This window comes from Natator depressus, chromosome 4 (genome assembly GCF_965152275.1).
Source record: "Natator depressus isolate rNatDep1 chromosome 4, rNatDep2.hap1, whole genome shotgun sequence".
Lineage (NCBI taxonomy): Eukaryota > Metazoa > Chordata > Testudines > Cheloniidae > Natator > Natator depressus.
In genome coordinates this window covers 97,519,899-97,532,129 of record NC_134237.1, presented here as the reverse complement: position 1 = coordinate 97,532,129, position 12,231 = coordinate 97,519,899, and the positions used below count along the sequence as shown (strand labels likewise).

The 12,231-nt window shown below is 38.5% G+C and overlaps 1 protein-coding gene across 4 annotated transcripts in view; it reads left to right on the top strand.

Annotated features, from left to right (window-relative positions):
- FAM114A1 (family with sequence similarity 114 member A1) overlaps positions 1 to 10,995 on the top strand; it is a 73,689-nt gene extending 62,694 nt beyond the window's left edge. For all 4 annotated transcript variants that reach the window (XM_074950117.1, XM_074950116.1, XM_074950115.1 and 1 more), the window contains 3 exons: positions 902 to 974; positions 4,295 to 4,348; positions 7,777 to 10,995. In XM_074950117.1, the coding sequence (XP_074806218.1) occupies positions 902 to 974; positions 4,295 to 4,348; positions 7,777 to 7,878 (229 nt within the window). In that variant the 3' untranslated portion in view covers positions 7,879 to 10,995. The remainder of the gene's footprint in view (positions 1 to 901; positions 975 to 4,294; positions 4,349 to 7,776) is intronic.
- The last annotated feature ends 1,236 nt before the right edge of the window (positions 10,996 to 12,231 follow it).

The window sequence follows — 12,231 nt, the reverse complement described above, 5'->3', positions numbered from 1 at the left end:
AATCTATTTCTAAGCAATTATGCCATATTCATCACCAACTCATTGCCAACCCACAGGTGTGGGCACCTAACTTCAGGAATCCCAGGTTCAAAACTGGGACCTAAGGATCCAATCCAAAGCCCACTGAAGACAGTACAAAAACTCCCACTGTCTTCAGTGGTCTTTGGATTAACCCCTAAACACATGACCCCAACAAGGTGGTGAACATTCTGGTCCCGATCTAGCAAAGTACTTATGCACATACTTAATTTTAAGCATGTGACTAATCCCGTTAAAGTCAGTGGAGGCATTTTTGTTTAAAATTCAGTACTTACTTAAATTGTCTGCTGGATTAGAGCCAGAATGTTCTGCTCCTTGCAGGATTGAGCCCCAACTGAGTTACAGTTATGCAACAAGTCAGTGACAGAGCTGGGACTAGATCCAGATCTCCTCACTCACAACCCTGTGCTTTAACCACTAGACAATGCTTTTTCTATTAATACAATCCACTGCTTTGGAGAGAAAAAAAACTTCATTACATTCGTTCTAGCTGGGGGCAGGAGTATTTATTTCCAGTGGCATTTTTAGTCATTAGATTTGTATAACCTTAAGTAAAGCAATAATTAGACTAAAAGTCTAGTGTTTTTACCAAAAACAAAAACGAAATAAAACCCTGCCATATCAAAAGAGACCAATGTTTGATCTACTCTGGTATCCTGTCTCCAGCTGTAGCCAGTGCTGGATTTTTCAAATCCAAAGCTCAAAGCCTCCATCATGATTCTTCTTACCAGTTGAGGAAATCCCAGAACACTTTAAGATAAAATTTAATTGATTAGGAACAAGATTGTCGGCAGAACTTCGACTTCTGAGAGGAAGCAGGAGTATATTTTTAATGTTTGTCTCCTTTCTTTTTTATAACCAGTTTAACAAGTGCCATGTGCAATGAAGTGTTGTCTTTATCTAAGAAGTTTTCTGATTCTTTAACTGCCACCGGGGTAAGATATGAGAGCATTTCCTTTTTATTGTTTGTTTTATTTTTATAAACATAATATCTTTAAGAGAGATTCTCATCCCCTGTGAAAACTGGCTTTATGTGCAAGACTAGAAATAGGGTGGGCTGGAGTCCTCTGCAACCCCAGCCAGATCCAGAACACAGAGCACCCTTTCAGCCGACCCACCACTGTTGCTAGATCCTGTGATATGCCCTGCCTCCGTAGGCTGGTTTTGTAGCAACTGGATCCGCAGAGTTCCTGGACCTACTAGATATCCCTCTGCCATTCCCCCAGCCCACTCCCTTTGAGTGGCCCACACACAACCAAGAACTGCAGCAGACCCTTACCCAGCTCCTTCTTTTATATGCATCTGTGTTTTAAAAAAAAACAAAAACACCCACATACAACATTGGGAGCATTATCACGGGTAGTATTTTAACAGAGGGGTTTCACATCATAAATTATCCCCATAGCGACTGATAAATCCCCTGGCGTTTGTAATGAGGAGATTGAAAGGCTAGAGAATCTATTAATTTGTCTTTCTGTTTAAACAAAATCACACTCTCGCTATAGCAAGTTAACCTACTTAGAAAACATCCTTCTGTTTAGTGCTCTGGCTGGAAACATTTATACTTTCTTCCTGAAAGATGTACAGAGGGTATTGCTCGTGTAACATAGCTTGTGTGACCGGAAATGGGGGAGGAGTGAAGACCTTTGTGGGAGTCAGGGGAGCAGAAGTGATAAACTCCACCACAAAATATTTGTGAACTTACCTGACAACCAAGTGATCTGTCACAGTCCAAAGGGAAAAAAGTTGCTCTTTAGAAATAGTTTTGTGAAGCCATCTCTGGCAGGGATTATTCAGGGAGCATGAATTCTTATCAAAGACACGAAAGTCTCCCCAGGCCTGTTGGAATTTTAAGAAGAGGCTCCTGCCTGCTACTTCAGGGCATCACTGGATATTTTTTTCTAAGTTATTTAAAAACTAACATAATTTATTGGATTGCTTTTATTTTGAATAATTTACATTGCTTCCAGTTATTTCAGATGAATCTGCCTGTTTCTGCATTTTCTAAGCATGTTTTAGCATATAAATGTATGCACACAGAAAAAATTAGCCATGAAATATTAACCAGACCCAACTCAGGCTATTGAGAGCTAAGGATTTCACAGCAACTTTATTTCTGCCCCTTGGTGCATAGGCCTTGAAGGAGGGTTTTACGTTACAGGAACACAGAATTCAGGGCTAAATTATCACTGGCATTTGTGCAGGGTATGAGAAGTTGGGCACAAGGAGCTCTCCCACCCCCAGTATGCTCCACGCAGGGGACAGCCTCAGGCCCTGTGCTTGGTGCAGCAGAACCGCTGCCCCATCCATATGTGCCTTCAGGAGCAAACGTTGTGCCTGCAGGGAAAGAGATGCTGTTGGCTCACCACCAGCACTAGGGAGAGCAGGAAGCCTCATCCAACAGGACCGTACAGGCTGTATGGATGGGAGCTCAGCAAAAAATGGTGTCACAGGGAGTCCATTCCCTCCTTGAGCTCCTCACAGGGACAGTACATCTTTACACTGCTCCCATCTCAGGATGTACAGAATGCAAATTACATGCATCTAACATGATAATTATAATGTGCACGGAGATGAGCACCTACCCAATTTTCCACATATTTGACTAACTCACATACGTAGCTGGATTGATTCTGGACAAAGGGTAACTGTCTGGGAATTGCCTTTGCAATAGTGGTTTAGAATGGAAAAGCTCTATCATCAGAATAGCAGCAGTGCTATATAATTCAGGCATATAGTCATTATAGTGTAATTGTGGCCTTGTTCCTAAAAGTCAGCAATTATTCAGAACTAGGAAGTATCTCCTTTATTTATTGCTCTAGATTTCTTTCTTCCTGCTTGCACTTAACATTGATTCTTACAATCAATAGTGTTTAATTGACACTACTTTCTCTGTGTTTAAGAGGTTTATTGATAATCAACTAAACAAGGGGATATGGAATAGCTTTTCTAGTTTCGGACAATAAAGCTACTGTTCTCCTATTTCTCTATCTACCCTCCTTCCCTCCCTCTTCCCCCACTTTCTTTTGTTCTTCCATTTCCCTCCAAACTCCCTCTACTTCTCTCCTTCCTGTTTTTTAAAGATACTATTTACAGTATATACTCATTCATAAGCCGAATATTTTTGGTAAAAAAGTGACGCATCAACGAGCGAGGGTAGGCTTATAAACAGGTCTACACCAAAATTTGATGATTTTAAACTCTATGAAATCATTGAATTGACTATCTAATACATTGTTGTTTTGTTTACCTGGAGCGCCTGCAGGCATGGAGCCCCTCAGTTCCCTGTGGCCGCGGTTCACCGTTCTCAGCCAATGGGAGCTGTGGGAAGTGGCGCGCCACTTCCCGCAGCTCCCATTGGCTGGGAACGGCAAACTGCGGCCACTGGGAGCTGCGGGGCTCCGTGCCTGTGAATGCTCCAGGTAAACAAAACGTCCCGACCACCAGCAACTTACCCTGATGGGCTGGGAGCCAAAGTTTGCCAACCCCTGAAATATAGGGTCAGCTTATGAAAGGGTCATACAGTTTTTACTATTTTTACCTATCCATCTTGGGGGGTCAGCTTATAAACGAAGGGGCTAATGAACGAGTATATATGGTACCTCTTCATAAACACACTTCAGTGCTTAAACTGCTTACAAGGTGCGACAATATTTGTCCTGTTTCTTTAACTCTGTTACAGAAACCAAGCAGAACGGGGGCGTGCGAAAGTTCTAAGCAGAAGCTCTGCAGTGAATTGAAAAAATACTGTGTTTTATTTGTTCTAATAAAGTTCCCTATTCAGTGTTAGATGAAAGCAATTCTTTCTGCAAGTGTCTGCCATCATTATGTGACAAGGCAAAGTGCAGAGAGAGAAGAGGATCTGACCACATCTACTATTTAAAAAAATGCTCTCCACTGACCAGTCCTAAATTCTTACAGATGGCCTCAAATTCTGTGGCATTTGACATTGCCAAAGAATCAGATAAAACAATGAGCCCATCTTGTACACTGTGATACCAGTACGAGGCAAATAGAGAAGTATAGACAGATGAGTGTTAAATGTTATCAAAAGTAGTATGCCATAGTATTAAAATTATCTTGAATATGTGTATTTCCTTGAAAACCTTATTTTCATCAAATAGAATCAAGCTGAGCCAAGGCCTTCACAAAATTCATACAGCCAAAACTGATCCATTACTAAGCAAATATATTACTGTTAAATATCTGTGTTTAGCCCTGGCATTACATCGTGTCAATATTTGTCTTTCTACAGAGCAACATAAAGGCAGAGCTCCTTAACCCAATGGTCAATAGTGTGCTATTAGAGGTAAGCTTTCAGTTTCTTCGCAGTAGGAAAAACTTTGATAAACTCATTTTGAAGTGAAGCACACACATTTATGTCCCTATAAAGAACCATAAAAATGTAATGGCATTGTAATTCTGTGCCATCTCATAAACAACTCCATTTTGTGTTCAGCAGTCATCCACAAATGCTGGACCAGAGCAGTAATACTAAATTTTGTCAGGATTCCTAAGAACACTGGCAGAAGTGAAATTTTTTTTTTACTGTGTGTTGTAACGTATTGACTAAGCTGGGTGAACAATTAACAATGTGCAATTTATTCAGTAAGTTTAGCCTTTTTCCCTGCTCAGATATTGCCTATGAACAGACTATGGTTATTAATCTATTCATTATTTGTGATTGTTCACATAAAACATTTGTCAAACAAATAATTTCAGCTCATGGTTAGCTTGAACCAGTTTACTGTGAGTATGCCTTCCAGGATTCAGTATTCACAGTTTGAGCTGCAAGGATACTCAAGTATAGTAGTTTTGGTCTTCCTTCATTGGTTGACCTAATCGTCAAACACTACAATGATCTAAAACAAGTTTTATTTTGTGATTAAATTAATCTTGCCCATGATTCCACACACATACAACCACACTAAATTGCACTTGTACAAATGTTCACAAGTGCATAAAAATAAGAGCAATCTTGGTCAAACCAAAAGTCTGTTGAAGTCAAAATGTTGGGGAATATTTTTTCTCATTCTTCACCCAGTTCTAGTTTTGACCAAGAAAGGCTCAGTAAGTTTTAGAAAGTCCCTGCATTTTACTCAGTTTTACACTCAGGTTGAGACAGAGGGAGTTCAAGAGACCATAATATCAACAGACACTGATTGGCTCATATAGGATTAAAGTTTAATATATCTGTGGCACTCACTCTTTTGCTTTGCCAACTAGCCACATATTCTCTTTAAACATAAAAATCTATACAGTACAGAATGCATATTGTTACTATGTAGCTTTAACCTAACACTGGGGACCCATTTACAAAAAAAAGCTATTATCTGAATATTCAATAGCAAATAGACTATTTTGTATTAAATGAGCAATATATTTTAAAACTCTGTTGTAAAGATTCCTAGCTTTAGAGTAAAGATTATTTTTATATTTCCTCTTACTGTAGTGTAGAGATTAAAGTTGCTGGTACCTAAGTTGGCACATTTTACTGTACCATACCTCTTGGATAAATTCCTAACAAAGCTTGAGCCATAACATTTGGATCTGAAGTTGAGGCTCACTCCATACCACAAAGTTTGGGGAATCCAGGTCTTGTATACCCATACGAAGATTTGCCATTAGTCAGCCCAGAATTACAGCATACTAAAGAAATGTGAGCAGCTGTTCTACATTGTATTAGAAATTCAGAAAATCATATACTTGTGCATTTATTCTGCAATATATGAATAATTTTAAACTCACTGATTTCAGCAGTGCTACATCCCCATGCAGTAGGTCTGAAATTAGCTCTGTGGGTGGAACGATTTTCATAGATTCATAGATATTAAGGTCAGAAGGGACCATTATGATCATCTAGTCCGACCTCCTGCACAACGCAGGCCACAGAATCTCACCCACCCACTCCTACGAAAAACCTCTCACCTATGTCTGAGCTATTGAAGTCCTCAAATCATGGTTTAAAGACTTCAAGGAGCAGAGACTCCTCCAGCAAGTGACCCATGCCCCAGGCTACAGAGGAAGGCGAAAAACCTCCAGGGCCTCTTCCAATCTGCCCTGGAGGAAAATTCCTTCCCGACCCCAAATATGGCGATCAGCTAAACCCTGAGCATGTGGGCAAGATTCACTCGTTTTTGATGCTTTTTGTTGAGGAAGTTGATTCTGCTCCTGACCACACAGAGGTGTATTCCACCTACATTACACACACAACTCTCTCTAGAAGGTGATGCACAGTCAAACAGAGGGGATGGCATACCTCTGTATATAATTATGCTTGCTTGCTATAAACTATTTACAAACAAGAAAAGAGTTATTATCTAAATATGTACTTGAACTTTCAGAAAGCCTTGGATAAGGTCGTTCAGCTCTTAAACTCACTAAGCAGTCATGGGATAAGAGGGAAGGTCCTTTCATGGATTAGTAGTTGATTAAAAGCTAGGAAACAAAGATAGGAATAAATGGTCTGTTTTCACAATGGAAACAGGTAAATAGCAGGTTCCCCCAAGGATGTGTACTGAGGCCTCAGTGGTTCAGCATATTCATTAATGATCTGGAAAGGGGAATGAACAGTGTGGTGGCAAAATTTGCAGACAATAACTATCTTAATTTTATAAGTCCAAAGCTGACCGCAGAGAGTTACAAAGGGATCGCACAAAACTGAGTGACTTGCAGATGACAAGATGGCAGATGAAATTCAGTGTTGATAAGTACAAAGTAATACACATTGAAAAACAATCCCAACTATATGCACAAAATGATGGGGTCTAAATGAGCTGTTACCACTCAAAGATTTTGGAATCATTATGGTTAGTTCTCGGAAAACATCCATTCAATGTGTAACAGCAGTCAGAAAAGCTAACAGAATGTTAGGAACCATTAGGAAAAGGATATATGATAAAACAGTAAATATCATAATGCTACTATAGAAATCCATGGTATGCCCACACCTTGAATACTGCATGCAATTCTGGTCACCCCATCTCAAAAGAGATATAAGAATTCGAAAAGGTACATAGAATGGCGACAAAAATGATTCGGAGTATGGAACATCTTCCATAGAAGGAGAGATTAAAAGGACTGAGACTGTTCATCTGAGAAAAGAGACTAGGAACGGGGGACTGAAAGAGGTCTATAAAATCATGAATGTTATGCAGAAAACATAAAGTATTATTTACCACCTTTGCATATCACAAGAACTAGGGGTCACTCAATGAAATTAATAGGCATCAGGTTTAATACAAACGCAAGGAAATACTTCTTCACACAATGCACATTCAAAATGTGAAACTCATTACCAGAGGATGTTGTGAAAGCCAAAAGTACAACCAGCGTTCAAAAAGGAATTTGATAAATTCACAGAAGATAAGTCCATCAATGGCTACTAGCCAAGATGGTCAAGGATGCAACCCCATGCTCTGGGTGTCCCTAAACCTCCAGCTGCCAGAAGTTGGGACTGGAGGACAGGGGATAGATCACTTGTAATTGCCCTCTTCTGTTCATTCACTCTAAAGCATCTGGCACTCGCCCCTGTCGGAGACAGGATAGTGGGCTAGATGGCCCAATGGTCTGACTCTGTATGGCTGTTCTTGTTGTGATTTCCAGTGTACTTGGATAGAGCTTTTACAATCTCACATGAATTTGTATCCTGATGTAGCACCAACCAGACTGAGTATGAATAGAGTCACTGAGATACATGAAAAATATGTTACTGAATCACATCTTTTCTCTCATTAGGGCTGCAACAGCACTACTTATATTCAGGATGCTTTCCAGCTATTGCTTCCGGTTCTTCAGATTTCACATATCCAGACCAATTGTTTGAAAGCACAAGAGTGACAGTTTCCCAGCAGTTGTCATCACTGTGTGTAAAAGAAACCACAAACCTAATCTCTTTAATGTATGCAATTTGAAGAGATGGCACAAAAGATGTCTGGCCACTGAGGGGCCTTTTGAGGACACTAAAAGCCATTTTGCACATGCAGTACTGAAAAACATTTGAGAAAAATCAAATAGAAGTTCTTTAACTAGATGTAGTTACTAGAATAGGTAATTTCTTTTCAAGTTAGTATATATTCTTCACATTAATTTAAACTGATGAAGTGTTTAGTGAAGTTAGTATCGACTTCAATATGAAGGAGGTAATTAATGTTGACACTTTCAATTCTAAACAGTGATGTCTGAAGGAAATTTGAAAACAATGTTTTTTAAACATTTTGGACCTGATGCACCATTTCAAAATTCCCCATTTTAATTCTCAGTTTAAAATGTTTACTTTTGAAAGTTAGTTTCTGTATTTAACCTTCATTAACTCTCAAGTTAACTTAAGCAAATGAACTCCGTTTTGAGCATTCCAGTATTATTTCTTCAGTGACAGTCTGATAGTAATCCTTAGCACTCATACCGTGCTTTGGTGTTCAAAGAGCTGTACAACATTAAGCAAACTTAAGCTAATGAAAATTATGAAAAATATGCATATCAGACAATATACTGAAGTGAAATTGTCTGAGTCAGTTAGAGCATAGGCAAAACTGTACACATGCTAACCCATAATTGTATATGTACTGTATTTATGCCAGTCCCTTCACTCTGGCCGAAAGACATTATAGACCAGAGTAGAGGGCTTTGTAGAGTAATCATGTAGTTATTTCACAACTACACAGTAAATCAGAAAATACCTTCACTTTGGTTGACAGAACTCCCAATCTGTGTGCCCATAACAAACAAATTGCCTCATCTTCTCAGCCTTCTCCCCAATCTATCATTTCACCTAAATCTGGACTTTAAATACAGGTTTTTTCTAATAAAATGGATTACTGCTATGGAGGGATTGGAACTAAGTTTTCCTATAAGGGTCAAAGAGGAGGAGAAGGAGTTATGAGAAGGTTGAGCTGGGTGGAGTGACAAGGTGGGGAGATCACAAGTTGAAGCATGTTGTGGGAATATGGAAGAGGAATTCTGTGCACAGAGCCAACCTGAGAGGGTGGAAAGCACATTTCAGTATAACAGTAATTTAAGGGTTCTTGTGTTAAACTTGGTGATATCCATATTTGGGCTTAATAAATTCGCAGTCTTCAGCCTCAGGGTTTATTTTGCCCAAGTTAAAATTATCTCATGACAATACAAACCTTCAATTATTTAAGTAGCCGGTTCTCCTGAATTGTCCGTGTTTATTACATTTTTCTAATGTAATTAGAATTTAACTAATGTAACTGTAATTCATATTGATATAGTGATGCGCTCTATTTAAATATTGTAAAATTGTAGCTAACATCTGAATGTATTTAATCGTTGAAGCAATGTGTTCACACATCATAAACATAATCCGAATAGAATACTAGGAAATGTTATAATTGTATTTGTTAGAAATGAGAAGTCATCTATCTGCGTAGGCATGGTAACTGTAGGGAGCCTAAATAAGAGATGACAGAAAGCAGGTCTGTGTCTCTGCCTTACATAATGAGGTCCATGTTCTGCTGTTATCTGTGTAGTGACTGTGTTTAATATTTCATCATTTAGATGGGAGATACTCATTATGTAGTTCTGTGGTTTGTTATGCACAATTTCTGTTCTGCCTGTGCAGCTGAACTTGGTAAGCTAAACCTGACATTCATTGTTACTTACACCATCTTGAAATAATAGCCCAATATGAAACAGAGGAGCACTTGGGAAAGTGTAGAAAAGCTACTGTAAACTGGTAGGCAAATTTACTGGCTGGGAAGGTAGAATAAAGCTCTCAACACTAGCCCTCTTTCCTCAAGGCTTGTTTTATTTCCAAATACTAGTCCCAAAACAAAAGCAAATAAATTCAAAATATTAGGTATTAACTGCCCAAATTTTTCCCAGCCTCAACCAGTTGGGAAGGGAGAGGACACATCCTTCCCCTTTGATAGCCCCACGTAGCTACTACAGAGAGACCCACACTAAGACTTCCTAGAACCTAGGTTTCTCCTTTTTGTTCCCCTGCCCTAGAGAGAAGAAGCTTTGTACTTCATTTCCATATACCAGGTCACATGTTTTCTTCTAGTCATGTGCCCTGCACCTGCAGCTCCCAGTTTTAAAGGGCACAAGTTCACAAGGGGTGCACTGGGATATGCGCATGCCTCCAAGGCCTAGTGCCTTGCTAGAGGTACCTCGTTATTTACAGTAATATTTTTGTTTAATCACAATGTTGTCAAACCAGTATACAGTGCATGATTAAAACCCTGTTTTTATTTGAAAGAGAGAGTATCACAAAAGGAAAAGTGCCTTTATTTATCAGTTATTATGTCTTAGATGTTATTGACTTCAGATTAGTTTGACCATTAATTATAGTTGAGAAAAGCCTTTCAGTCCAAACCAGACATATCAGAATTGTGCATTCGGTATGGGTAAGTGTGATATTGCTGCCAAATGAATCGTTTCTAAGGAATAGTTATGGCAGTTTCATATTACCCCTATGCAGATGTTAATCTTTTTGGATTTAAAATTGGGCAAGTGTCTCAGGTTTCCTCTGGGGTCCAGAGCAAGATACATATAGTTGAACCTGACAAGGAAACACTGAAGGGGACAGCAAAAATCGGTTGTCTAATAATAATAAAAATGTTCTTTTAACTAAAGGTTGAACAGAATTGTATGGGAAACCCTAGGGGATACTGTAAGGAGCTGTTGAGGGAAATTATTTGAGACGGGATTTCTTATTTAAGGTGGTTTTTAGAACAGGTTTCACTGTACTACTTAAATTATGCATGTAGTGTATCAGTGCTTTGACCTTAAGTGAAAATAATTTTTTTTAAAAAGAAAACTATATATGAAATTCCTTGTAAAATCTGCACAAGGAAAATCTCAAACTACTAAACCCTAAATACTTAATTTAAAAAAATCGTGTTTATGAAAGTCACTTATACTCATGGACAAACCAATTTTTCATATTGTGGAACATGATATTTAGTTGTTGAGTAATGATTCACTTTTACTATCCAGAGATGAAGGCTTCAGAATAAGCTAGGCTTTTACATGCACTAGATTGAAATAGTGTTTGGGCTGGAATGTCTGCACATTTGCAAACCTGCAAATAATCCCAACTATTTCAGGTGACTGCTTCTAGCTCATATTTTAGTTGGGTTTCAAACTATTTGGCAGGGCATTTTTTGTATGTCTGTATCAAAAGTATTTGCATTTTTTTTCCAAAATGGAAAAAAGAAAGGTATAATTTATTTGTTGCTGCTATTTGCTGTTCAATTATAAATGGCTTTTCTCAGTGACTGACTCCTGCATGCACATCCACTGCCTAACACAGCTGAACAAAGGAATTGCCGCTGCCACTTTTTTGAAGTCCCTTAGATTAGCCACTGATTATCTTTTTCTAAATTGTAAAACATACCTCTTTCTTTTTTACTTGTAATAGATGATTGCAGCCAGCAGCATTTCAGATGTTTTATTAATGATGCCAGTGTCATCAGCAGGTCAGGCTTCATAACCGCTTTAATGAGTCTGAAAGGTAGACGAGTCCTGTTTTGACACATTAGAGAACTTTTACCTTTGTCTGACTCACAGAAGCACTTTTTATCACATGAACAGTCACCCACTAGTAGTAGTATTTATCAGCCATTCTATTTTTAATTCAAAATGACAGCCCTGTCTCTTCTGTTAGTCTCAAAGGAATGGAAAGACTGGGTAAGGACTTTTCTGAGATCTTTTTAAAGCCATCTCAGAGCAAGGCTTAAAGTGACACTGTCAACTAATTTGACCTACTTGGAAATTGTTGCGATCTGACTGGAAAGCCCTCTGGACTTTAAACAAGTATATTTCTTTTACCTAAAAATCAAATTCTGCTACTGAGAATATGAGGACTAAAATAGCCACTCTTATCATAGGCCCTATATATTTGCATTATTTTGATACCTGACTCAGCATATCAACAATATTGCTGTAACTGTCATGGTTGTTGATGATTGTGCATAAATGTGGAATTAAAATGCAAATAGTCATTATTTCGGCTGTATTCACAAGCCAGGCAGGGAGAAAAAAGGACATGATCTGTGGCAAAGGGGAGATTTATTTATTTTTTTAAGGTCTGATGACAGTACCAGAAGAGACTTTTTTTTAAGTGCTGAACATTGTTCAAAATAATGAAGAGATGATATCTAATTAGTTCCAGCAGGATCTGAGTCACAGTCTTTCTGAAGTAAAACAAAAATTAAGCATGAAGAA